The sequence below is a fragment of the Gracilinanus agilis genome, chromosome 4, assembly GCF_016433145.1.
Source record: "Gracilinanus agilis isolate LMUSP501 chromosome 4, AgileGrace, whole genome shotgun sequence".
Classification (NCBI taxonomy): Eukaryota; Metazoa; Chordata; class Mammalia; order Didelphimorphia; family Didelphidae; genus Gracilinanus; species Gracilinanus agilis.
In genome coordinates this window covers 209,261,960-209,289,260 of record NC_058133.1, presented here as the reverse complement: position 1 = coordinate 209,289,260, position 27,301 = coordinate 209,261,960, and the positions used below count along the sequence as shown (strand labels likewise).

Here is a 27,301-nt window from a genome sequence, read left to right as displayed (position 1 = left end):
GGTTCCACTGTTATCGTAGCTGGATCATTTGTTCATATGGATCATTATCTCTGGGAACCCTTTTCTCCTATAAATACATATTAAGGCTTCCAAGAAGAGTCAAATCTACAGAAAATGTTTATTTGACATGCAGCAAAACCAGTGCATCAGAGACAGAATGTATAGTTCAGCTGCAACCTCAACATACAAACAAATTACATTCATTAGGTTCAGTGCCTGAAGCTTCTACATTGCCACACCATTAAACTGTCTTTCCTGGGTAGGGGTGGAACAGCCGTCAGAAAAGCTCGGGTATTCCTTATCTGTCATTTCATTCACTTCTATAATGAACAGGGAAACCTGCTTTCTAAGTGAGCATACAGAAGCTAAACTGAGATTTAATGTTGGCTGGGAAAGAACAGAAGGGATGTAGTTAGCTAGCCCTTTGGGGGCAGATGTACCATTTGTCCTCTTTTTTCCCAACTCTGCAGAAAGGCAGGGCCAGTTGTTGGCAGGTGAGCTCCAATGAATCTCTCCTTTCATCAGCTTCTTCCTCCAGGTCCAGCACCTTGCTGATGGTGCCCACAGACACTTGCAAGGAGGGTGGAGGGGCCAGACAGTTCACTTGTAGCTTTGGACATGGACAAAGCCTAGTGCAACTTGCTGATATTATTACTAATTCTATACATCCAAGTGTGCTACAGAGTGTATGGAGAAGCATTCTTCAGAAGCCTGAGTGGCAGGATAGGGAGCCAGTTCTTTATTCTGCACTAAGCAGAGGGAAGAGGTATCATTTCTATACCAGAGTTCATTGGCCCAGGCCTAGAACTAGGTTCCCCTATCCCTGCATTGGGGGAACACTGGTTGCTTTATCTTTCTCTGCTGTCTAGTTAGCTCTCTTGCTATAATAACTATAGCACAGAGCCAGCAGACACCGGAAATAATACAAGACAGCTCATTACCCTTGTGACATTTCCCATCGACTTCCAGCCTATAACACTGAGGAAGTAGTTGGAGGGTTTGGTCAGAATACTCCCTGTGCCAAGGGTCTTTGGTGGTATTAACAAACCAGGTGTTAATTTGAGGACAGAAGATCTGGAAACATCTTTCTCTACAGGCAGAGTTCTCCGCATGGAACTGTGTAGTGAAGAAAATTATCCAGGCCAGATATTGCTTAGGAGAGGAGGGAACCACCCACCTCGGCAGTTGGCTGTACTTTGCGCCTCAACTGTACTGTTTTTTCAAGTTATTATTAGAGTAGAAGTAGGAAAAAAGAGGTCGGGGTGGGGTGGGGTGGTTCCCTTCAAGACCAAGAAGTGGCCAGTTTAGCACTGTCCAGGTCTCATGTTCTATTCTTAAGCACTCTGCACTCAAGCACTGTGGTCAGGCCATAGGAACAAAGCAGGACTGTACTGAGGCATGTATGTGATCCTCTTCCTTTCTGGTGTAGCTGGCAGCATCCCTCATCCACCTGGCAGTGATCATAGCTGTCCTGACAGGTCATAGGTTCCCCCATTGCTCCACTGGGGGAAACTGGTCCACTTCACCCACTTCTGTGCTAAGCTGATCCCCAAGGGCAAAAGTCAGCCGGTAACGTAGCCTTACCTTCTCCTAAAGGAGGGACAGAATAAGTCAATAACAGCTTTAGAAACTTAAGTTTTAAGAGTCCCTATCTTAATACCCTAGGAGGAATATTGAGTGTCTTTTTTCTTACTGGAGGTAATAAAGAAGGGCCTCTACCAGTCAAACACTCCTCTCTCATCTTTAGTTTTCATTGCCTCAGCACTTTAGGCATGGCTCTTAACAGCAGACTGTCATTTTATAAATGAAGATTCTTAACTTGGTTACAGTTAACTTTTTTTTTTTTTTTACTAGGCCTATGGCTGCTTATTTTATTTTTAAAAATATTTTTATTATCATGCAAAACATGATTCCATATTGGTCACTATAAAAGCTATAAAACCAAAACTCCAAAATAATAAGGTTAACTTTTTTGAAAATTATTTTGATGTTTGCTTTGCAATCCTATTTTATGTATTTAAAAACATTCTGAGGAAGAAAAATGAATGTGCTCTAAATAGACCTGGTTTTGCTCAACTTACCTTCAGTGGGTTGGCCAGCAACATAACCTGGGTTATGGCTGCAGGTGGCTGGATAGGGTTGAATGGTGATAGTTCTATTCCTGATGGAGGCTGCAGCTTTACCTTCATGGACTACAAAGTAGAAGAGAAATTGTGAGAAAGGGAAAGCTAAGTGGCTGGAATGGGATGATGTACTGGCCACACGCACAGAGAAGGGAACCCAGCTACATGGTACTGAAGTGAAGGAAAGACACGCCATATTGAAAATGAGCCAATTCTGCCTGGAGGCGGGCCTGGAAAATATTTCCACCTCAGGAGGGGCTCAGGGCCAGCAGCAAAGGCCCGGAGTACCTTGGGCACTGCTGCCTGAAGTACAATGCTCTTGACAGGCAATGGAGCTGTGTTCAGCATGGACACTACGACAACTAGCACATCAGGCCGCCCAGGTGGACACTCCTTGGCAAAGTGAAAGAGGATGCGGAAGCCATTTTTGTCATAGGCTGTCACTGGAAGAGCACTGCCTACAAGAGAAAAAAGAACATAGGCATATTTGGTGAGAACAGAAAGCATGATGCCTTGCTCTTCCTCCTAAGTGGGGAGACTGCAAAAGGTTTAGTCAACACCCGCAGCTTTAGAAAAATGGCCCAGATTCTGCTCCCAGCAATATAAAAATGTCTTAACCCTTTTCTACCTGGAAAATGCCCAACCCACCAGCTGCCAAGATACCTACTAGGTTTGATGGATTCCAATGGGACGTGGACATTGGTCAGGGAGACTTCATTTCCCTTCAGAGGGCTTCCCTGCTGGAATGGCAGTGGTTGGAACAAAGGGCTACCAGACCCAGTAGAGAAGGAGACGGGTGGCCCCACTGGAGTGTTGCTGGGGATGATTGGGGAGGTGACCCCAGGGTGGAAGCTGGAGGAGATAGGTTTTACCAAGCCTGATGGCCTGGGCAAGAACAATATACTATAATTACAGCAGGTTCACTACCTTGACTTTCTCAACCCCCAGACTGGGTCACTTTACCCACTGCCATTTTCTAGTTTCTAAGATCTGAGCCAGACTGGAACTGGACTCCCCCTACTCCCACACTGGTTCCTCCCAGAATCCCAAAGACCAGCCCCCAACTCCTTCCAATCCTGCTCCCTCTGCTAAAGAATCTTTTACCACCATTCCCCCTCCCTATCCCCTTACCCTCCTCCCAATTCATTACCCTTTGGTCTCTTCCAGAAGCTGGTTGAGAACATCCAACTGGTACAGGGAACTATCACCCACAGTTGAGCTGATGTACCCTGGGGCTGGTGGCCCCACCTTTTGGGGTGTAGCCGTGGCCAGTCCCATGGAGAACAAGAATGAGCCTGTGTTGGGGGCAGGGACGCTGGCCTTGGTAGCAGGAGCCGTAAAGGGAGGAGGAGGCAGTGGGGCTGGGGAGCTGTTCAAGGGCTGTGTAGAGGACTGGAGGAAAGGGCTGTCCTGGGAGTTGTAGACAATAGTCAACAGCTTTGGGCTGAAAAATCCTACATCTGACTATTATGCCACAAAATTAAATGGTGCGTTGAACCCTTGGGCTCCTGGGAACTTGGGGGACACAACCCTCCACACCCTTTTTTTCCCCCTAGAGAAGTTTTTCATTTTCCTAAATTTCCCCCTAAATTGGGATATCCCAAATGTTTGGATCCAGGCCTTTTTCTTTCCATTCTAGTACTAGATAATAATGCTTAGAGTAAGGTTCCACAATGAACATTCAAAAGGAGGTAATTGCTTTCTGCTATATTCTACTTGAAACTGACTACTAAGGCAAGGCTCTCAAGGGCGTCCCCATCATCTGCCCACCCAGGTTAAGATCAGTTCTCCTACCTGGTACAGGTTCCACGGGCTGTTCCCTGTTGACTCTTTGGGAGCAGCACTAGGGGCTGGGTCAGCAAGGCCTGGTCACAGAATAGTTGGAAATTGGGAAAAGCACTGGATAAAATTGCCCAGGAGCCTCAAATCCAGCTTCCCTTGTGGTAGGATTAAGACCTAGCCTCATCCTGAAACCCAACTGAAGGCTATCTCCACCAGCCAGATCTTGAGGTGATGGGAACTGCTCAGAGGACCAAGAACAGCCTCCAGAGCAGGCAGGAAACACTTTGAGAAGCCACTGGGAGAGGAGGAGAGCAACACATTCAGAAACTACAGATTATATAACTCCAAATCCTCCCTTGGCAACATGCTAAAAATTAGGTGGTATGATAATATGCTTTACTATGTCAGTTATTCAAATGAAGTTTTTGCAACAAGCCAGATTTAGGAATTTATGTGAGGAGGATCAGATCCTCTTTACTCCACATGTTATTACTGAATGTAACATAGCTGACTCTGATCAGGTGTTAGCATTTCTTTTCAGGGCCCTTACAAATAACCTAGGTCAGCATTGTCGAAGTACTGGCATGTATGCTGTTTTTTTTTTTTTTTTTGGGGGGGGGGAGCTGCTCCCATTCCCCCTCTTCCTAGCACCCAAGACCATTTTTTTGCATGTCCCTCTGTCCAGCCACCTCATTCTCTGGTAGTTGGGGGGGCAGGGGGAGGGGAAGAAGGGGAGGAAGAGGCTCACAGGCAGTTTGGGCATGTGAACTTGAAAACCTTCGCCAACACTGACCTAGGTTAAACCTCGACACTCCTCAAAGGTTTTACCTAAGCACAACAGCTCTTCATCCAACAAGGAGAGGGAGTTGGTCACACTGCTGGCCCCAGGGGAGGCTTCGGTCTGACTAGATGAGCAGCTTCGTGGAGGGGGTGGAAGGATAGGGATGTCTGAGGAGGGGGGGGCAGGTTGTGGAGCCAGCACCAGGGGCGGGCTGCTGGATATGTCCAGTTCAGCAAGATCAATGAGGGTGTTGAGGTTACTGGAGGTGTTGCTTCCTAAATGAGGAGGAGAAAATGGTGGTGAAGATGGTTAGAGGGTATAACAGAACTCTAAGGCTGTTTGCAGAGCCCAGACTCATACTAGTGCAGGCCTGCAGAGATAATAGGGAAAAGTAGCAGGGATAGAAAAGCCATTTTCCAACAGGTCCACTGATACTATTGCTCTCTATTTCTCAAAAGTAAGGATTTTTACTCAGTTCTTTCATTGGCTTTGGATATCCCAGATGAATTGGAGTGCTCTCCTAATCCCACATGGCAATTTGTAAATCATAGATGATTTGAAATAGGAATCAAGGCAGGGCTAGAGGAAAAAAGTCACCAGGATTGTGAGGACCACAATATTTACCTTCAGGGACAGATATGGCTAGGGAAGCCACCTCACCATTAATGACCTGTCCTTCAATAATTTTTTTATAGGAGTTGATAACCCGTGAAAGATTGTCACTGGCTTGCAGGATGTCTCCTAGAGTAGGGAAGAGAAGACCAGAGTTAATATCTCCCTTATGAACATCCAAACTCCTGGGGTTCTCTGTTGACCATCCCTCCCTTCTCACTCACCTAAACTGCTATCATTGTCTTCAGTCTCACTGGCCAATTTGAACAATGTTCTCCTCTTGGTTTCACACTGATCATAAAGCTCCTGGAAGAAAGCAGGTTAGGGCCATAGAATCTATATTTAAAAGGAACCTTAAATATCTAGTCTAATTCCCTCATTTTTATAGGTGGGGAAATTAAGATCCAGAGAAGTAATTTTTCCAAGAACACACAGCTGCTAGTTAATTATTTAAGTAGAAATAGGACCTGTGTCTTTTAATTCCTAGACTAGAGCTCCTTCTATTGAATGCCTCATATTGCTAAGCTTTGGTACTAAAAAAGTCTGTCACTGGCTCCATAAACAAGATTTGATCTATATTTATAAAAGGGCCCCAGGTTGCAGTTTGAGTATTATAAGGATGATAACAGAAATTAAATCTTATTATATTAGTTTAGAAGTAAGAAGAAGAAGCTGGCTTGAGAAAGAACTGGAGTTTAAAAAGATCTGAGACAGTGTCAGTTTCAAATGTTGACAGTTAAACGGTTTTTCTGTGACACTCTCTCTTCTGAGATGAGGTGACATCTTTTATCTCTCTTATCTGAGGTAGAAGGAAAGGAGAGGAAAACCTCAAGGAGCTAAATGATTTCCTTTTCCAACCTGGGAAACACTAGTGACTGTCTATTGCTGGTTCATAAATTGTTTTTATATCTGAGAAGACCAAAGAAAGGCTCAGAGTTCTAACTTGGTTCTTGCTGAGACTCAGCCAGCTGATCTTTGTTATTTTTATAACTTCTTTTAAGGATAATAGTGTTAGTTTATTGCAGAACAGGGAAAATTTGGGTCAGCCCAGAAAGGATCAGTGTAGCCTATGGAAACAGGAGAAGTGGTTCCTTGCAGAACCAGGGAGTTTTATTTGAGTGGAGTGAGAAATCCTGTTTTATCCTTATATTCTCAATAAATAGTTTATTTTTATGTAACAAGAGTCTACTTAGTGTCCTTGTGCCTGGTCCTGAAGAGAAGTTCACTTATGAGCTTCACTTATATAAACTGAAGATACTTTGTAAGCACAGCAAGCAGAGTATCTTATCAGTTTATAATCAATAATCAATTCACTGCCTATTATTTTTACAGTTTTGGTGAGTTCAATAGGAAAAAGAATCAGAAAATCTGATTTTAAGGGGCCAACTGTCAACTTGGGCAGTTGAAACCATTATCCCACACAACAGGGGGTCTGTGGAAGGAGCTAGAGCTGATAGTTTAACTGTGGGCTGTAGTAACAGTGAGCTGAACTCTAGGTGGCTCCAAAACCCATCTCCCAGTCAACTTGATTCAAAGGCTCTGAGCTCTCAGAAAAGCTGGTGAATTAGCTACATAAAATCACCATGGGGCTTTTTCTGTTAGATGTGGCTTTTCTGCCATATCTTTTTCTGCATTATACCAGATTATAAACAAAATTTACTTGCCTATGACTTTCTAATGCCACTGACACTCCTGGAACTAATCTCTTATATCCTTGTGCTAGTATTATTTTTCTTGTGCTTTTACATGATGATTGAGTCTTTGGCAGTCATTTTTAAACATTTAAAAGCAAACATCAAGCAAGCTACTGCAAAGAATGATCTAACGTTAAAAGTGAACTATTTAGATACTAAACTGGATGGAATGGAAACTCAATATGAGGAATTACTCAGATCTAAAGGGACAATGGCAGAAAGCAAAGAACATGAAGAAACTAAATTAGAGGGTACAACTAAATCAGATAAACCAACTAAATTAGAAATGGAAAATGAAGCATTAGAAAGTACACCAGCTCATATGTTTCCTTTAAGGGAGGTACCCATAGTGTCCCCATAGCGTGGTGTACTGAATTTCATATGCCACAAAAGGTTTACACAAGCTGATATAGACAGTTTTAAGAAAAATACTCAAAAATATGAAGAACCAATGGGAGTTGTAAAGCAATTCAAGCACTTAGTTAAGCTTTACAAACCTTCTTATTTGGACTTTGACATCCTTATGGATGAATTATTGTCAAAGAGGGAGAAACAGCATATTATAGAGGACACTAATAGGAACCCCTGAATTGCCAATTGGCCAACCAAGGATCCTGAGTGGGAAGCTAACTCATCTGTGGGGTTCAGAGACTGAATTACAGCCAGGGAGGCAATAACTGAAACTATGAAGCAAAATTCTAGATGCCCAAGAACCTGGTCTAAATTTGAATGCCTAAAGCAGGAAGTGGAAGAGACTCCCTCCACTTTCCTTGATAGAATTATTGACTGTGCTAAAAAATGGATTGGGTAGGATATTTTAACAGAGGAAAACATAAATCACATTTGCAGGCAGTTTGTGAAAAAATGTATGCCCTGTGATCTGAAATTATTTTCCAAGTAACTGTCCAAATTAGATTGATATGGATCTTGACGAAATTTGGAGAATAATTGCTAACTATGTTTTCCAAGATGAGAAAGACAGGCAATCAGAAGAGAAAAACGATATAATTGATAACTTAACCAAAGAAATCAGAGAGCTTAAACAAAAACTGAAATCCAATGAAGTGCAGGAAAAAACCAGTAGCTGTACTTATAGACAACCCAAAAATAACACAACCCCAGACATTAGAGAGAAACCCCAAGATGTTATCTTTGTGACAGACGTGGTCATCTCATGAGAGAGTGCAGATTTAGGGGATAATTCATTGGACAATGAATTCAGGGGAAACAGAGGCAATAGGTTTAATCACTTTAATGGATTCAGGCAAAATGGATATGGAAATTATGGGTTTAACAACAGATTAAATAATGGTTTTAATAATGCATTCCAATATGGGAAACCAAACTACCTAAATTATTTTGATACTGGATGCTACCATAATTCACAACAAGCCTCAGACCTGAATTCCATGGCAAGACTTTATCAAAACAGGTACCTGTCCAAAATATTATCTAAGTCTGTCACTAGCTCCATAAACAAGATTTGATCTATATTTAAAAGGCACCCAGGTTGCAGTATAAGAGTCATAAGTATGAGAGTCATCAAATATCCCTGGATTAGCTAACAGCATCCTGCCTTCAATTAGAAATGCTCCCTGATTTTTAGTCCTACTAAGAATGATTACCTTCATGAGTTCCTTATCTGCCTCTGATGAGTCTTCCTTACTATAATGAACCAGCATCTCATTGAGAAGTTTTACATTGTTGTTGACTTCCTCGAGAGTATGTAGTCTTTTGGTCACTTTCTGGATCCTAGCTTCATCCTGAATCACAAGAGGATGGAGAAAAAGATTTTTTAAAAAACTCCGATTATCAGTGCCTTAATTTATTTCTTAAATTCTTATTATTCTGCTTTTAATATGCCTCCTTTTCCCACTATATCCATTCTCTCCCAGAAATCCACTGTTAAAATAAATTTTTAAAAAACAGGTAAGTGAAATTAACATATCAACCAAATTCTATTATCAATATGCTTAATTAATAACCTCCTCCCCCCAACTTCCCCAATCTTTACAAAGAAGGGAAAGAGGTAGATTCTCTTATTTATTCTTTGGTGCCAAGACTGGTCACAATTTCACAGCTTTTAGTTTTACTTTTTTTTTGGTAACCATTCTATTTACAATGCTGAGAAATGCAAATACAAATAACTAAAGTCTTATCCTACACCCCAAATATTGACAAAGAGAAAAAAAATCAATAATCAATACTGATGAGTTTGTAAAAAGGCAAACTCCAAAAAAAAAACCACAAGTATTTAATAATAAAAAGGAAAATATAAGCACACACTATTTGGGGAGGCATGAAAATTCTGGAAAGCACATTTGGAATTATGCTAAGAAGTCAACTAAATCTTAAATATCTTTTGACCCACAGTTCCAATTGCTAAGTATAAACCCCAAGGAAGTTAATGATAAAAAGAAAGATTCCCATATATACCCAAAATATTTATAGCAGCATTTTTTTGTAGGGGCAAAAAACAAAGTGAATGCCTACTAACTGAAGCATTGCTTTATTATTTTATTTTTCAAACCCAGCAAGTATTATTTAATTAGAGTATTTTTATATGGTTACAAGATTCATGTTCTTTCCCAACCTTCCCCCAACTCCTGCCCATAGCCAACATGCAATCCCACTGGGTTTAACTGAAGCATTGCTGATAGAACATAAAACATGAAAAGACATAGGAACTGATCCAAAGTGAAGTAAACAGACCATGAAAATTATAGACTGACTGTAACTGTAAAAAAAAAAAACCCTAAAAATTTAAAAAGATTTTTCAAAGCAGAGATCTCTCTATCTCCCAGAATTTCACTCAGAATCCAGTTGTGAATCCCAGGGCACTCAGGGCACCCACAAAGTAAAGAAAAGCTCTTTGGCCTTTGCCTTCTTGGACAGTAGAAAGAGAATTTACTGCCAAAGCACATTGTTATGTATGAATTCAGGTCCCTGTGAGCTGATCTGACATTGCTTCCCTACTTCCACCCTTTTCAGATATAATAATGCTAATCCTTCTAACTCAATCTAGATCTCCCTCAAGACCAATGTATTGACATACACCAAGAAGCTGCTGACAAGAATGAATAAGTATAATGCTGAGAAGGAAAAAAGACTGTTGCTTCATGACAAATGCTATGTCAAAGCATCAAGTTTGCTCACCTCCTTCACCATGGATTTGATCAACTTGTTGGCCTCTTGAAGATCATCTGGATTTTTGCTCTTCAACAACTTGGCTAGGAGCTATAAAAGACATCAAAGACAAGATTACTGTAAAAATGACATTCCAGGGGCAGCTGAGTGACTCAGTGAATTGAGAGTCAGGTCTAGAGATGGAAGGGAGGTCCTGGATTCTAATTTGGCCTCAGACACTTCCTAGCTGTGTGACCCTGGACAAGTCACTTCACCCCCATTGCCTAGCCCTTACCACTCTTCTGACTTAGAACCAAGATCAATCAGTATTGATTCTAAGATGGAAGGTAAGGGTTTCTTAAAATGACATTCCACTTTGCTGTAAAGTTCAGTCTAGTACTTGATTTCATATTGCTTAGCCTTTCTTGACTCTGGATTGCCACGGGCAGGCTGTACCTTACCTTGGATTTCTCCTCATCATCAAAAACAGGATTCTTGGGACGAGGTGGTGGGGAGGGGATTAGTGTCCGATCCATAGGAATCAGTGGGTCAGACTGCACAATCCCTGAAATGAGACCCACAGAATAAGGGTATTTACTGATACCAAGGACAAAAACTTTTCTTCTTTTCCCTCCCTTTCCTGAGAGAATCAGATCAACAAGGTTAAAAGTAGTTCAAGGTACAGTTCATAGTACTTCTCACATCCCTCCCTGGTGAATGAACACAGCTGCTTCAACAACTTAAGTTCTTTCAAGTAACAGTGATAACTCACATTTAAATAGCACCTTAACAGTCATGAAAATTTTCCTCATAAAAACCAGATGAGATCTTATTTACCCCCATTTTATGAATGATATAACTGAGGGCTATAACAATTAAGAAGTGAGTGACTAGGATTAGAGCCAGAAAGTGTCAGATTTGAGGCTCTAAGTCAGTTTCCTAACTCCGAAAGCCGTGTTCTTTCCTGCATCCCCTTGAAATATCAAGTCTTGGGTCAAAGGATTTGGGTGATTTTATAAGCTCCTTCACTCTGCTGATCTGCTGAAACATAAATTCCTTCTATTACCTGGTTTTGAGAGAGAGGAAAAGTGAATGCAATGAGACACTCACCCTGTCTTTTAAGCATCTGGTAGGCATCCTTGATTTTTGATTCCTCTGGCAGGGCCACTGTCCAGCTATATAGCAGCTCAATGACTTTCGTTTTCACTTTCTCTGAGATCCTGTCCCCCAAGTACTGAGATTAAAAGTGAAATAGGAAAGCCTAGTAACTGCAATCTGAAGGCAGGAAAAGTGGTAAGGCTCTTGACTGTAATTAACTGGCTGCTAATTAGCACTAGTCCTCAAGCCTACTAAAAGACATCAGGCTTTAAAGGTATGTGTGAGAGAAAGAGGAGGGATAAGAGAGGCAACTACCTGTGGCATATCTGTATCAATCTGGGATACAGCCTGTAGTTAGGCAGGGGCCAGGACTTCTTGTTACTGTCATTTCCATGCATAATCTGCCAGAAACACAACTGCATTTTATCTTGAAGGAGTTAAAGGGAATTTCTTTAATAAGATATAACAGGTCCCAATGGTCCTTCATGGTAGTGTCCAGAGCTAGGTGATACTGACTCAATAGGACCTATCCCAGAAGGTTAATACCTAAATTTTATGAGCCACATAAGTTAACAACTGATGCCTGTAAAAACCCCAGGAATCTAGTGGTGCTGGGTCTATCAAATAGGAACACATCTCTCTCACACACTTTTTTGCTTAAACTGGGAATTAATCAAAAAAAGATTGTCCCTAGGTTCCACAAAGTCCTTATTCTCAACCAGAATAGAGGAATCCTGTTTCGTGGAGGAGATATTGGTTGTTTAGGGAAAGCTGATGAAGCAGGGGACAGGGAAGGCACAAAAAGGATGTGACTATGAGGTAAGACAACCAACTGCTAACTGACCTTGGGAGAGACGACTTTGATTAACTCATTCAAAAAACGGAACTTCCCCACTTCATTATGAAACCTCCTCCCGCAGTTCTTCATACATGCTTCCAGCACCTATGGCCAGGTAAGAGAGGGGTGTGAATGGGGAGACAAAGGGGGAGGCATAGCTAGAAAAAAGTTTGTTTAAAAAAGATCTTGTGGGGGAAAAAAAGATTTGGGATTCTTAGTAGACTGCCAATTCTCTATAAATCAACAGTGTAACAAAATATCCCCAAAAGTCAACATGGTAAGTGACATTTAGGGAATAAAGAGCCCTATGACTTCCTCATGTAGTCAAGATGAAGGATTCTGAAGGGAGGTGACAGTCCCTCTAGATTCTTCTTTTTTTTTTAATCATTACTTTCATCCTAGTAACAACTCTAAGATAGAAAAGTGGTAAGGACTAGGCAATAGGGTTAAGTGACTTGCCCAAGGTCACAAAGCTAAGAAGTGTCAGGTCAGGTTTGAAGCCAGGTCCTCTTTAGGCCTGGCTCTCTATCTATTGTGCTACCCAGCTGCCCATAGCTTTTCCAGATTCTGCAGACCAAAACATGGTTGTGTTTGTACACATATTAGAATTGACATTCACAAACTAGAACATGTCGAGTGTAAGATAACAAGAATGGTGAAGGGACTAGAAAATATGGTAACATGAAATCGATTTAAACTAATAAGCACTTAATAAGTACCCATCATGTACAAAGCACTGTGCAGGGGAACGAAGAGATAAAGATAAAAATGAAGCATACCTAGAAGATTAGGAAGGGACACCTGAACTGAATCTTAAAGAAAGCTAGAGACTATGAGAATTGAAAGTGAGGAAGGACTAAATTCTAGAAATGGATACAAGATGGAATGCTGAGTTTGGGGAATAGCCAATTTGGTTGGAATGTAGAGAAAATAAAGGGGCCTATGAAATGTGTGAAAAATTAGGTGGAAACTAGATTGTGGAAGACTTTAAATGCCAGGCCCAGTAGTTTTGGTGGTGTTTTTTTTTTTTTTTAATCACAGAAGTAAAAGGGTGTCCCTAAAGATTTGTGAATGGCAAAGTGATATAAGGTAGGGTTGGGGGAATCAGTCAGATTGGAGGCATTCAGTCTTAAAAGATCTAAGAGAGACAAAATATCTATCTGAGTTCAATGTCTTGCACAGAGTAGATGCTTAAATATTCTTTAACCCCAGAAGTTAGAACTAGAACCACTGTGTGGCAGTTGCAAAGGGGAGTATTTAGACTTGATTTAAGGAAAATCTTCGTAACAATTAGGGTTGTCTAAAAGCAGAATGGGTTGTCATGGAAAATAGCAACCCTCCTTCCCCAAAGGTCTTCAAATGAAGGTTGGATGACCAATCTTGGGGATGCTGTCAAAAGAGTAACTGCTGACGTAAAGACTGCACTAAATGACCTGAATGGGTATAATAATAACACCTACCTCCCACAATTGTTGTGAGGATCAAATGAAGATCCTATCATAAAACACTTAGCACAGTACTTGGTACACAGCAGTTGCCATATAAATGTTAGCTGTTGTTATTATTTTTATTCCTTCTAACTCGCAGATTCTGTTATTCCATGACTTCTGAAAGATCTACATAAGTCTCCTATAGTAGAGGAAGTAGGGGAAAATCCAAGTCTAGACCAATTTGGTTTTGTAAGTATTTATTACATGCAAGACTGGAGAAGTGAAGACAAAGATTTTCTGCCACCAAGGAGGTTATATTCTTTTTTAAAAATTAATCTATCTTTTCAGATACATGTAGAAACAATTTTTGACAGTTGTTTTCTGTCATTTTAGGATCCATATTGTCTGATTACCAGAACTTTCATGCAATGCATATTTCCATATGTTGTGAAGGACATATATCACACATATAATAAAAATCTCATGAAGGAAATAAAATAGAAGAGGACATGCTTTTATCTGCCTCAGATTCCAATAGTAAGTAGGTCATATTCCTCAGAATCTATTTTTCTGGTTCAATTTAGAGGACCATAAAGATCCACAGCAACAAATTTTTTTCACCAAAAAAGCAAGCTTCTAGGTCCTAAGTTCTGGAAACCTCCATAAATGATATTACATAAGCATAGAGAAAAATAAATGCCCTGGCATTCTACCCCACCAAATGAGAAGCCCTCATGACAGTGAAATGGGGTTTTAGAAAAGAAGAAATGCTACCTACCGTTAAGGCTTGGATTGCCTCCCATTCCTGTGGGGATTGGATTTTGTGGGCAAGCAGCCGGACTGCAATCTGAGGCCTGAGAAACATAAGCAATCCATACTGCCAATCACAATTAAACCATAAATCCCTAGATAGCTTTCCTGAATCAAAGCCTTTGATTTTCTTAAGAGATGTAGTTCTCACCTACTGATGCACCCTCTATAGCAGTGGTTCCCAAACTTTTTTGGCCTACTGCCCCCTTTCCAGAAAAAATATTACTTAGTGACCCCTGTCACATACTATCACTACCCCCTTACAGTTATTCACGGCTCCCAAATGCACGGTGGCCATCACTGTTCCCCCCCCCCTCCGTGGCACCCACTTTGGGAATCACTGGTCTATAGCTTTGGGACTTACCCTTCAAGCTCCTTGTTGATTTGATCACAGAAGCCAATAATGTACTCCCAGTCCTCCTGGCGGTTGGAAGGATTGGTGGCTTTATCTTTGTACAAAAAAGAACCAGAAATTTTTCATGATGAATACAGGAGTAGAGGAGAAAAGAATACCTTAAGTAGATGGGACCTCAACTCTGGCTAAAGATATGCTTCTAAATATGTAAGTATAATTTCATCAGGCCAGTCAGTTACTGATGTCATTCTGAAAGCTTATTGTATGCATGGTTTTCCAATAGGTACAATGAAGAGTTACAAAGGAAAAATAAAAATTCATTTGCCTTCATAGTACTTATTGTCTGCTCAGCTAGGTGGCACAATGGAGAGAAAGTCAGGCCTGGAGTCAGGAAGATTCATCTTCTTCAGTTCAAATCTGGCCTTAGACACTTACTGTGTGACACTGGGCAAGTCACTTAACTCTGCCTCAGTTTCCTCATCTGTCAAATGAACTGGAGAAGCAAATGGCAAACTCTTTCAGTATCTGCCAAGAAAACCTCAAATGAGATTATGAAGAACTGGACAATTGACCAAGAGAGACATCTATTAAAAAAAAATGCAGCAAACACTTGTCTAAAATATAACTGATTATTCCCCAATTGATACTGTTAAAGGATATGAATAGGCAGTTTTCAGATAAGAAATCAAAGCTATCAATAATCATGTGAAAAAAATGTTCTAAATCCCTCCTGATTAGAGAAATGCAAATTAAAACAACTCTGAAGTACCACCTCACAGCAATCAGATTGGCCAATATGGCAGTAAAGGAAAGTGATAAATTTTGGAGGGAATATGGCAAAATTGGGACATTACTGCATTGCTGGTAGAGTTGTGAACTGATCCAGCCATTCTGGAGGACAATTTGGAATTATGCCCAAAGGGCTATAAAAAATGCGTACCTTTTTATCTATTAATACCTCTACTAGGTCTGTTTCCCGAAGAGAAAAAAAAAAAGGACCTGTTTGCACAAAAATATTTATAGCTGTTCTTTTTGTGGTGACAAAGAATTGGAAACTAAAGGGATGTCTCTCAATTGGTGAATGGGTAAACAAATTGTGTTATATGTTGGTGATGGAATACTACTGAGCTATAAGGAAAAATGAACAGAAAGATTTCAGAAATAGCTAGAAAGAGCTACATGAACTGATGCAGAGTAAAATAAGCAGAACCAAGAGAATACTATACTCTGTACCTGCAATATTATGGAATGATTAAATTGATAAGACTTTGCTACAGATAGCAATACAACCATCCAGGACAATTCTGAGGAACTTAAGAAAAAGAATGCTTTCCACCTCCAGAGAAAGAACTATTGGAGAAGAACTGCAGATGAAAACATATGATTTATCACTTGTTTATTTGGGTATATGTTTGGGGTTTTAGTTTTAAAAAATTATACACTTACAAAAATGAGTAATAGCAATAATTGTGTGAAAATACATGTATAACCCAAATTTAATTGCTTGTCAGCTCCAGGAGTAAGGAGGAAAGAAGTAAGGGAGACAAATGGACCATATGACTTCAGAAAACTTATATGGAATTTTGTTATTAAAAGAAAAAAGATATTAAGTTAAAATAAAACATAAGTGATCAAAACACAAATATTTACCATAACCACAAATATACGAACTAAAAAGAAATGAATATGTAAAAATACAGCAATACAGAGATGTTTAAAAAGTCAAAAAGGAAGAAACCAGAGTTGTTGAGGTGAGAAAGAATTTACTGGAAGCCAGGTGGCACTACTTCAACAATGACTCAATCTTTAAAAAGGCCTCTTTGTGGCGGCAAAAAAATTGGAAAACGAGGGGATGTCCTTTAATTGGGGAATGGCTGAACAAATTATGGTATCTGTTGGTGAAGGAATACTATTGTGCTCAAAGGAATAAACTGGAGGAATTCCATGTGAACTGGAATGACCTCCAGGAATTGATGCAGAGTGAAAGGAACAAAACCAGGAGAACATTGTACACAGAGATGGATATACTGTGGCACAATTGAATGTAATAGACTTCTCTACTAGCAGTAATGCAATGACCCAAGATCTGAGGGACTTATGAGAAAGAACGCTATCCATATGCAGAGAAAGAACTGTGGGAGCAGAAACACAGAAGAAAAACAACTGCTTGAAAACATGGGTTGATGGGGACATGATTTGGGATATAGACTCTAAATGATCACTCTAGTGCAATTATCAACATTATGGAAATAGGTCTCGATCAAAGATACATGTAAAACCCAGTGGAATTGGGGGCAGGCAAGGGCACTAGTCCAGAAGGAGTGCCTTACTGGCACAGCTGCGCCAGGTTCGGGGAGTTGAACATAAATGGCAGGGAGGCAGTTGGAGGAGAAGTGCAGAGAGGGCAGCCTAGTCACAGCCAAAACACTCCATCTTGCCCTCCCCTTTCTCCAGGTTTTGTCCTCAGGGCACATCCAGCTCTGCAGATCAACTCCACCTTGGTTTAATCTTATCAATAATAGGGCAGATATGAAGTCTTCAGGGAAGCTCCAACATCCCTCTCCCACAGACTGCAGGGAAAGTAGCTATAATCACATCTTCAGTTTCTGCTGCCAGCTAGGGAAGATCTGACCTTAGGGCTCATTAACCTAGTCAATTAGCAGAGCAGAGAAGTCCCTTCAGGACAGAAGAGCCCAAACCCACAGATCCAGCAAATAAAAGGAGCAAGATTATAGCCATTGGGGGGGGGGGAGGGAGTGGGAGAAGAAGGAAAAAATATAAGTAAACAACAGAAAAAGAAATTGCAATTGACAGCTTCTATCCAAGAAATGAACAAATTGCAAATGGAACAGAGGAGGACCAAGGAACACCAAGCAAAAGCACAAAAACTCCAGTGAATTGGACACAGGTTTTGGAAGAACTCAAAATTCAATTAACTCAAGAACTCAAAAAACAATCAAGAGAGGCTTAAGACAATTGAGAAAAGAAAATACATGAACTAAAATAAGAATTGAAAGCCAAAACTGACCAGCTTGAAAAAGAGGCAAAGAAAGATAACCTACAAAGAAAATCAGATCAGAAGGAGAAGGGCAACCAAAAAGCCAGGGATGAAATTCAGTCTTTTAAAATTAGAATCCAACAACTAGAAGCAAATTACTTCATAAGGCAGCAAGAATCTATAAAATAAAATCAAAAGAATAAAAAAATTGAGGAAAATATGAAACACCTAATTGACAAAACCTTGGATCTTGAAAGCATATTGAAGAGAGACAATTTAAGAATTATTGTACTACTAGAAGATCATGACAAAAGGAAAAGCCTGGACATCATCCTATAAGAAATTATCCAAGAAAACTGCCCCAACATTCTCGAACGAGAGGGAAAAGTGGAGATTGAAAGAATCCATAGGTCACCTCCTACATTTAATTCCCAATTGACAACACCCAGGAATTTTATAGCCAAAACTACCAGATCAAGGAAAAAATATTACAAGCTGCTAAGAAGTCATTCAGATACCATGGAACCACAGTTAGGATAACATCTACATGGAAGGACTGGAAGGCATGGAATATAATATTCTGGAAAGAAGGGAACTAGGCCCATAACCAAGAATCAACTACCCAGCAAAACTGACTATATTATGTAGTCAAAAACAGAAGGGAAACAACAAATTGGGAAAAAATCTTTATAACAAAAAACTCTGACAGGGGTCTAATTACTCAAATATACAAGGAGTTAAATCAATTGTATAAAAAATCAAGCCATTCCCCAATTGATAAATGGGCAAGAGACATGAATAGGCAATTTTCAGGTAAAGAAATCAAAACTATCAATAAGCACATGAGAAAGTGTTCTAAATCTCCAATAATTAGAGAAATGCAAATCAAAACAACTCTGAGGTATCACTTCACACCTAGCAGATTGGCTAAAATGAAAAAAGGGGAGAGTAATGAATGCTGGAGGGGATGTGGCAAAATTGGGACATTAATGCATTGCTGGTGGAGTTGTGAACTGATCCAACCATTCTGGCTGGCAATTTGGAATCATGCTCAAAGGGCTATAAAAAATGCCTGCCCTTTGATCCAGCCATACCATTGTTGGGTTTGTACCCCAAAGAGATCATAAATAAACAGACTTGTATGAAAATATTTATAGCTGCGCTTTTTGTGGTGGCAAAGAACTGGAAAAGGAGGGTATGTCCTTCAATTGGGGAATGGCTGAACAAATTGTGGTATATGCTGGTGATGGAATACTATTGTGCTCAAAGGAATAATAAACTGGAGGAGTTCCAGGTGAACTGGAAAGACCTCCAGGAACTGATGCAGAGTGAAAGGAGCAGAGCCAGAAGAACACTGTACACAGAGACTGATATACTATGGTAAAATCGAATGTAATGGACTTCTGTACCAGCAGAAAGCAATGACACAAGACAGCTCTGAGGGATTTATGGTAAAGAACGCTACCCACAGTCAGAGGAAGGACTGCAGGAGAGGAAACATATAAGAAAAACAAATGCTTGAACGCATGGGCTGAGGAGGACATGATTGGGGATGTGGACTCAAAACTACCACATCAATGCAACTAACAACAATTTGGAAATAGGTCTTGATCAAGGACACATGTTAAAACCAGTGGAAATGTGCATTGGCCATGGGTGGGGGGAGAGTGGAGGGGGGGGGTGAAGGGGAAAGTAGGAGCATGAATCATGTAACCATGTTAAAAATGAATATTAATAAATGTTTAAAAAATAAAAAAAAAAAAAACCCAACAAAACCTGACTATATTCTTGCAGGGGAAAGTATGGTCATTTAATAAAATAGAAGACTTCCAAGCATTCATAAAGAAAAGACCAGACAAATAGAAAATTTGATGTCTAAATACAGAACTCAAGAGAATCACCAAAAGGTAATTGGGGGGGGGGGGGACGGACAAAAGAACATGAGCTACTTGAAAAAGGAACTGTCTGACTCCTACACACATCCCCATCACTTAGCACAGTGCTTTGGACATAAGGAACCCATAACAAATACTTCCCTCCCTCCCTGTTTGCTTGCTTGCTTGCTTGCTTTCTTGCTTCCTTCCTAGAAGAGCTCTCTAGAGGGCATTTAAAGAAACAGACCAATGAATTAACAACATGAATTGAGTATAACTGTACCATGTTACCTGTGTTGAGCTTCAACCTGCCTTTCCAAACTTATTTCATATTACTCTTCTCTCCCAAACACATATACTTTATGTTCTAGCCAAATAGATTTACTTGGCTTTTTCCAACATATGACATTCTTTCTTCTTTCTTGGAGTCTATGGATAGGCTTAGATGCTCTGCCTTCTTTGAATCCCAAATTGCCGATGGAGCATAGCCTAGGTCCTATCAACTATATGAGGCAGTGATCCCCAGCCCCTCTGTTAGTGCCCTTCTAATCTAAATCCTTTGGTATTTACTTTGTACATATTTTGCTCTTACTCATCATCAATTGTTTCCTCCAAATTTAAACTCCCTGACCTGAGAACAGGAATTGTTTTGAATTTTTGTCTATAGCTCTAACACACAGCACAGTGTCTAGCATTTAGTATGCATGTAATATGTGCTTGTTGAATAAATTAAGATATGTTATCTTCTTAATTAAATTATTAATTATTGATTTATTTTTATTATTGATTATAATTTTATTATATTATATATGCTATAAATTACACATTAATTAATTTAATTAATTTAAAAATCTCTGCTTCTTAATTCTTTTGGTCCTGACTTGTTAAAAGCTAAGAGTTTTTGGTGAAATTTTGCCTCATTTGGTATGTTTCTATTGATAGCAATTGCTTATGACAAAATTTTCTAAAATTATCAGCCTTCTCTTGCCTTTCAGATCTGCTAAATGCCTATACATTTGTACATAAAGGCTTTATTTCTAAGTGTCTTTTCTCTTGTTCCTCTAGGATCCATGATCAAATCATTTAATTCTGAGACTCTCTCTACTCCCTCTCCCTTCCTCACAAACATACTGTCCCCTAACCAAGCACATACTGGCTCTCTGTTCTGCAGCTTCTTCCATCTAAAACTATCCCTCTTCTATTTACTTCTCTGACTCATAGACTCCATCTATTTTCAGATTTCTTCTCAAAGCCTAATTCCCTTTGGTATATGCATCTGTACATTTTCTGTTATCATTTTCAGTTTAATTATATCACTAACTTTGGTGGTCTTTGGAACCTTATCCAAATAATAAATAGTATAAAGGATAAATTTACAAGCACCTAGTAGTTATGGAGGAAGCAACCTTTGCCATTGGTCTATTTACTGCCTAATAACTATGGATAGTCCTAAAGTGACAAACTCACTTCCTGCTCAACTACTGCATTACAAATGATTTAGAACTAAGCAAAGGCAAGATGTACTATACAATACTAATTTTTTTGAGAACAATGAACTTAAAAGCTTTTGTGAAAAAAGATTACCAACAGATATGCAACAATTAGCATATAATAAAAAACTAAATGATGTAAGGAAATTCAACATCTAACATCAAATCTGGTCTCTTATAAAATAAGACTCCTTCCTGATTTCTAATTTTTGCTAATAAGACCACAATAGATCCAGCCACCCCAGCTTGAAACCTGGATTGTCACTGGCTCCTTCCTCTTCCTCCATACTTGGATCCATTCCAAACCCTGGGATAGAACTGAATATGGTGTGACTACAGCAGAGGGTATGAAGCAGTCAGAAATATCAGTCACAGTATAAAGAGCCTTGATAGCCATAAAGGGGAATAGGCATTTAAGAGAGTGAAAAATAAAACAAATATAGGTTTCTGAAAAAAGGAGTGACATGATTAATGGAAAAGCTAGTAGGCCAGTTTGGTTGAAACACAGTGTGTGAAGGAGGAGGGAAGAGGAGTAATAAATAAACCTAGAAAGTCTGGTGAGAAACAGCCTGGGGAGGGCTTTCAACCTCAAGCTAAGTAATTTAATTTTATGAGAGAGGAAATATAGGCAACAAGATATTAAGGCAGGGAGAGATAGTCTAGTGACATCAAAGTCCTGGTTACTGTGAGGATAATATATCTATATCTATATATCTCAGTACAGCTCTCCCTCATCAAGAATTCACAGTGCATAGTCCTGAGGCTCAGTCTTTATCACTGTGCTCACCTAATTTGCTATGTCACCATAGAGAAGTCATTTTACTTCTCCATTAGACAACAAACACTTAGCCTATCATCACCTAGCACTGTACCCAGCACTTATGGCTTGATAAATACTTGTTGAATTGCAAGGTACTGTGACCAAGCAGCTAGGTAGACTCAAATGGGCCACTGATCACACGAGTTTGTATATTCCCTCTAATGATATAATTCAAACAATCCATGCCCATTCATCTCATGTTTCTTAATCATGACCTCCCTTATGTTTGCTGTGTAGGACATCCATCCAACATACCAGAAACCTTTCTTGCTTTCTCCTAACATCTCAAAGATACCAGTGGACTAACTAGACTGTCCATTTGTCATCCCTTGCCCTTGACACATGACCAGCCTATCTTGTCTTCTTCTTACCATAGATTCCCTTAGAAAGCCTTTGATTCCTATTCTTTGAAGCTCCTTATTGGTAATATGTTGCAACCTCTTAATACCACTTTATTTTTCTCCATTGTCTTGTGTCACTTTTAATTCTTTGGAGGCTGTTGTGTTCTATGTCTTTCCGTTACATAATATTGGTAAAACTTTAATATGAAAAAGATGTGCCTTTGTTTCCAGAAGTCTAGGGTCATTAAAGGAGCTCTGTAATTTCATAAAGGCAACCTAGCTCTCTCTCTCTTCCTTCTGTTATTATTAATTTTAGTTTAAACTCAGTTAACATTTATACTATCTGCCCCCAAATAGATTCAAATGGACAAGTTCTACAGGTTGGTTGCAACTGCACATGATAATGCGAACAAGAGATCTTTATTCATTGGTCTTTCCTGCATGGATGGTTAGTGGAAATTCTTTTGAGTGGTGAGAGAGCTAAGAGGTACTACAATGTCCAGTGTGTGTTCGCAAGAATGACTGGAGGGTCTCACTGCTTAAAGCAATCCCTTTTCGACTGCTGGATATTTATCCTCCACAGTCGTGGCCCACGTATCCATGTATATAATTGTATGCCTCATCTTTTGTTTAAGATCAATGTATCCCTGAACAGTTATTTCTGTTGTTATATGTGAAAGAGAATTCTTTACTCTAATGTCTATCCTGAGTTAACATTAACTTAAGTACCACTTCTTAGTACCTCACTAGACTGAAGACAGGATTAACTCCCCCTTTGTCTACTTTTAAATTGAATCAACAGAAGATTAAACACCCTACTTAGTACTAGGTGTGAAGTTAGCCAGGTACTTAGAGAATTCACACCCTTAGAAATTCAATCAAATCAGGAAACTGTGAGCCTTTTTGATTCAATCAGCCAGAAATCTGTGAATCTTTTTGATGAGTACTTAACCTTCAGAAGGTGAGAAGCTGATCCTATAGACACTGCCCCCTGGGCAGTGCTAGACAATTTGGAAACTGTGACTGGCCCCTGTGAAGAGGGGAAGGGACAAGAAGTCACCATAAAAAGCAAGCCCTGAGCTCCTTCAGGGCAGATTGAGAAAATAATCTTAAGAGATTGTCTTCTGGAGATAGTCTTAGATAGTCTTCAAGGGAGCTTTGCTGGAGACTATGGTCTGGATCATGGCCTCAGAGCACGGCTTCTACTTGGACTCTGACTCTTGGACTATTTCATTGGGTGAGTAAAAGGCTGACCCCTTTCCTAGCTTCTGGAGAGACTAGCTTCCATCTTGGAGGAGGCTGCAGTGATTACTAACTACCAGCCTTTCTGGTTGAGAGCTAATTAATTTCTACCTGGATTAAGCAGACCTGGAGCAAAACATTTAGGTTGATAGGATAGATCATTTCTCTATCCCCCTCACATTTCTCTTCTTTATTGTTTCCTCTCTACTTGTATATATTTGTAAATAAATTTCTGACTCAAGATATGATACTGGCGACCACATAATTTCATATAATCATCATCCAACCATTAATTTTAACCTTTATATATATCTATCATTCAAGACATTCTGAATGATATTGGAAGTATTGTATGGAAGACAAACTTTACAGCTGCAGCATTGAATTCTATGGAATCAAATGCTTTTCATAATTAACTATCACTAAATACAACAGGATCTTGTCTTTCAGTGAACTAAGAAATGGTAAAGGTATGTAGTCCATTGTAGAATATTGCTAGCACAAGCCTGATTATTCCACAATAACCTTAGCAAGAATGCCTTTGATCTGTACAAAGAGTAAGGATATATATCAGTAGTAGTGGATGTTCTCTAGTACACCTTTTTTTAATAGTAAGTTCCAAGATTTTATTCATTGATTTGTATCTTCCACTCCTTTAATGAATCAATCCCTCAATGACCTCTCACAATTGGGCTGTCTCCAAAACAGAAGTCTTCTCTACATATACTTAGTCCAGTTGCCAACTTTGCCTCTTTGGGGCCATTTTTATTTCTCCTATAAGCATGTCTGAATCTATACTGTCATTGTGTAAATATGGTGACTTAATGATGAAAGCTTGTTACAAAAACCTTGGCCAGCTGGAGGGGTAAAGGGAAGGAGGAAAGGAAGAAGGGCAGGTAGGAAGAAAGGATGGAAGGCGGGAAACAAGGAAAAAAGCTAAAGAAGGAAAGAGGCCTTGTTTTCAAGTTTACAGCTTACTGGAATGTTATTCTCTCAGGACTCACCTTTCTTGCCTGGATTCCAGGATTCCAGTTTTCCAGTCCTTTAATCAGTCCTCTATATTTCAGTTGATTATCTAAGGGGGCTCCATACTTCCTGCTACCTCCTGCTCAGCTTTGAAGGCAGCAAAGAGCTTTAAAAATGCCTCACTAGCATTCTGAGAACATTAATCCTGATAAAATATCCACAAAGGAAACTGAGCTTTTTAAAGAATAGTCCTATCTATCGGGAAGTCAGGTTTGCAAATGCATATTCTGCTGTTTTCTTCTCACTCAATATGAAAGAAACCACCAGCTTCAGAAGGCAGGATTGAGACCAATGCCTTTCCACTTGTGCTATGTTGTCCAAATAATGTAGACAAATATGCTTTTCCCCTTGAATTATCTGAGTAACTGCTTAAATTTTCCATTTCAACTTGTGTATTTATATACTAGACCTTGTGTAACTTGATTTTGACAGCAAAATATCATTTTTGTAAAATTATTTCATTTTTACAAATCTGAGACATCATAATGTCCACAATATGCAATACTATTATATTTTTAAAAATCCTTTAAATAGTCAATGAACTTTAGCAAATGTTTTTCAGCTGATTGCTTTTAAGATAAAGGATTTTTTTCATCTTTTTATTTTTAAATTTTATTTATTTTAAAATATTTTTCCATGGTTACATGATTCATTTTCTCTCCCTTCCCACTCCCGGAGCTGACAAGCAATTCCAATGGATTATACATGTGTTAAGATAAGGGATATTTTAAGAACTGCCAAGATGTTATTATAATTTTTAAAAATAGTTATTCTTATCTGTAGAGGAAGCAGTAAGACAGTGGAAACTCAATATTTAGCTTCTTGATCCACTTCATTATTTACTTAATGAATATTTGTCTGCTTCTGTTCTAATTTAGTACTCACTTTTCTGGGAAATTTATTAAAAAAAAAATAAATTATCTGTAACTCCCTGGAGCACAGCAGCTGAATCTCCTTCTAAAAAGAGATCTTTTAGTAGGACTATGCTTAGGTATCACTTTTCTATGATTATCTAGTCCAACCTGTGCCTAAACTCAACGATCCTTAAGACAGAGCCACAAGTGGTCAGTGCCTACAGCAGTTGATACAGAGCTTCTGTGATCCCCACTAAATAAAATATAAAATTCTAACTATACTCGATTTAAAAGAATTCATAATCTAACTTCAAGCTATCCAATCTTACCTCATACTACATCCTTTTCACATATTTTACATTATTTTCTGTTCCCTGCTCCCCACTTCTAATTCTGCCCTATCTCACAGCTTACATACCATCTCCTAAAACTGGAATAGAATCACATCCCTTCACCCCCTCAAAAACACACAAAACAAAAAACCAAATTATTTATGCTTCCAGATCTTTTCTCTTCCTTCAAGCCTCAACTAAAATGCCATCTCTTCCATTAAATTCCTCTCTGATTCCTCTAGGTGAAAATGGAATCTAATGTCTCAATTTTCTCAGTATCTCTCTCCCTTGCTTGACAACAGGAACTGTGTCATAGCTATCTTTGTATCCCTGGTGACTTTGCAAAGCATTATGTCTACTGAAATGAACCCTCATATCCTACCTACTTAAAAAAAAAAAAAAAGTTTCACAATTTCATTCCCTCTGAAGAACACAGGAAGAATACACCTGTCAAATCCCATTCCTGGCACTAATTACCAGTGTGACCTGGGCAAGTCACTTGCCCCAGGACCTCAGTTTCCTCATCTATGGAATAAGAGAATTGCACTAGATGGCCTTTGAGGTCCCTTCCAATTTTAAATCTACAGACCAATCATCTACGAAGGGTGTGTGAAGCTATAGCATTTAGAAAATAACACAGTGACACTTTTTTGTAGTTGTACCCCAAGTCTAACAAGTATAGTTCCCTACAAAGGAATAATGATAAACAAGAGCCTCCAATTAAGACATAACTGTCCAGGTGAGTAAATATTTAATCCCAAGAGCATAACAGACTCTTCTTTGTTCCGACTTTTAAATGAAAAGAGAAAGCTTGCATTTCTCCTTTTAAGAGTCAATCCCTTTCAAAATTCTCCTCCAGATCTCGTCTAAATTTTCTTCTGTGTCCAGGGAATACTATGTGTTTGTGTATCTTCCTAGGATGAATGTATGTGCCTGTGTGTGTTATCCCTGGGATGCCTGTATGTCCCTGGGATGAAGGGTGTATTTGCTGGGACAAGGGTATGTGTGTATGTGTTGTCTCCATTAAATAAGGATGTATGTGTGTCACTGGGATGAGTGTACATGTATGCATGTGTCCCTAGGATAGCTGTATACGTGTATGTATGGTACCCTCTCACTCCCAGGCCTAGTGCTCCCGTTCCTGGGGCGGGGCCTGGCCGGAATGAGGCGGGCTTTAGAACCGGACAAGCCGGGGAGCCAGGGGACCGTGGGGCCTGAGACAGAACGCGGGTACCGGAGCGGCGTCAGGGAACCCGGCTCGAAGGAGGAATGCGGAGCCACGAACGGCAAGAGTGGGGGGATTGGTGGACACCCGAACTTAATGGGGCCGAGACGCCGGGGAGCCCCAGGGGTCGGGGTAGGGCCGCGGTTACTCACTCAGCCAGGACTCCAGGCTTTCCCCTTCGGCCTCCGCCATATTGCAGCCTCCCGGCCTGGGAGCCCCAGAACTCGCGAGAGTCACCGGAAAAACAGCAGGGAGAGGGGAGGGGAAAGGACAAGAGGAGCGCGCGGTCTCTGACGAATCGGATCCCCCGCCCTTCCGGGATATGGGCGGGGCCAGAGCTCCCAGTGGTTATTCAGCCTTTTCGGGGAGTGAGGCAACGTCGAAACTCTGAGTGGCTTCCCCCACTCCCCTGCGAAATCTGCAGCTAATTCTGACTACTGTGAAGGCTGG

The 27,301-nt window shown here is 39.9% G+C and overlaps 1 protein-coding gene across 1 annotated transcript; it reads right to left on the bottom strand.

Annotated features, from left to right (window-relative positions):
* Positions 1-99: 99 nt before the first annotated feature.
* On the bottom strand, positions 100-27,043 carry GGA3 (golgi associated, gamma adaptin ear containing, ARF binding protein 3). Its single transcript, XM_044672114.1, has 17 exons — positions 27,004-27,043; positions 14,659-14,743; positions 14,263-14,338; positions 12,061-12,159; positions 11,229-11,352; positions 10,580-10,683; positions 10,149-10,229; positions 8,618-8,755; positions 5,523-5,604; positions 5,311-5,427; positions 4,734-4,961; positions 3,918-3,988; positions 3,274-3,587; positions 2,791-3,008; positions 2,412-2,581; positions 2,082-2,192; positions 100-1,590 (listed from the first exon to the last, which is right to left on the bottom strand). The coding sequence occupies exons 1-17, from the start codon at positions 27,041-27,043 to the stop codon at positions 1,480-1,482; spliced, it is 2,169 nt and encodes a 722-aa protein (XP_044528049.1). The 3' UTR covers positions 100-1,479.
* Positions 27,044-27,301: the final 258 nt, after the last annotated feature.

Excerpts from the sequence above, each read along its gene's own strand:
- GGA3 (XM_044672114.1), bottom strand. The coding sequence starts at position 27,043 with ATGGCGGAGGCCGAAGGGGAAAGCCTGGAGTCCTGGCTGA. Across the intron at positions 5,428-5,522 it reads AGACAATGATAGCAGTTTAG|GAGACATCCTGCAAGCCAGT; the intron begins GTGAGTGAGAAG and ends TCCCTACTCTAG. Across the intron at positions 3,588-3,917 it reads GCCCGTGGAACCTGTACCAG|TCAGATGTAGGATTTTTCAG; the intron begins GTAGGAGAACTG and ends GTGGCATAATAG.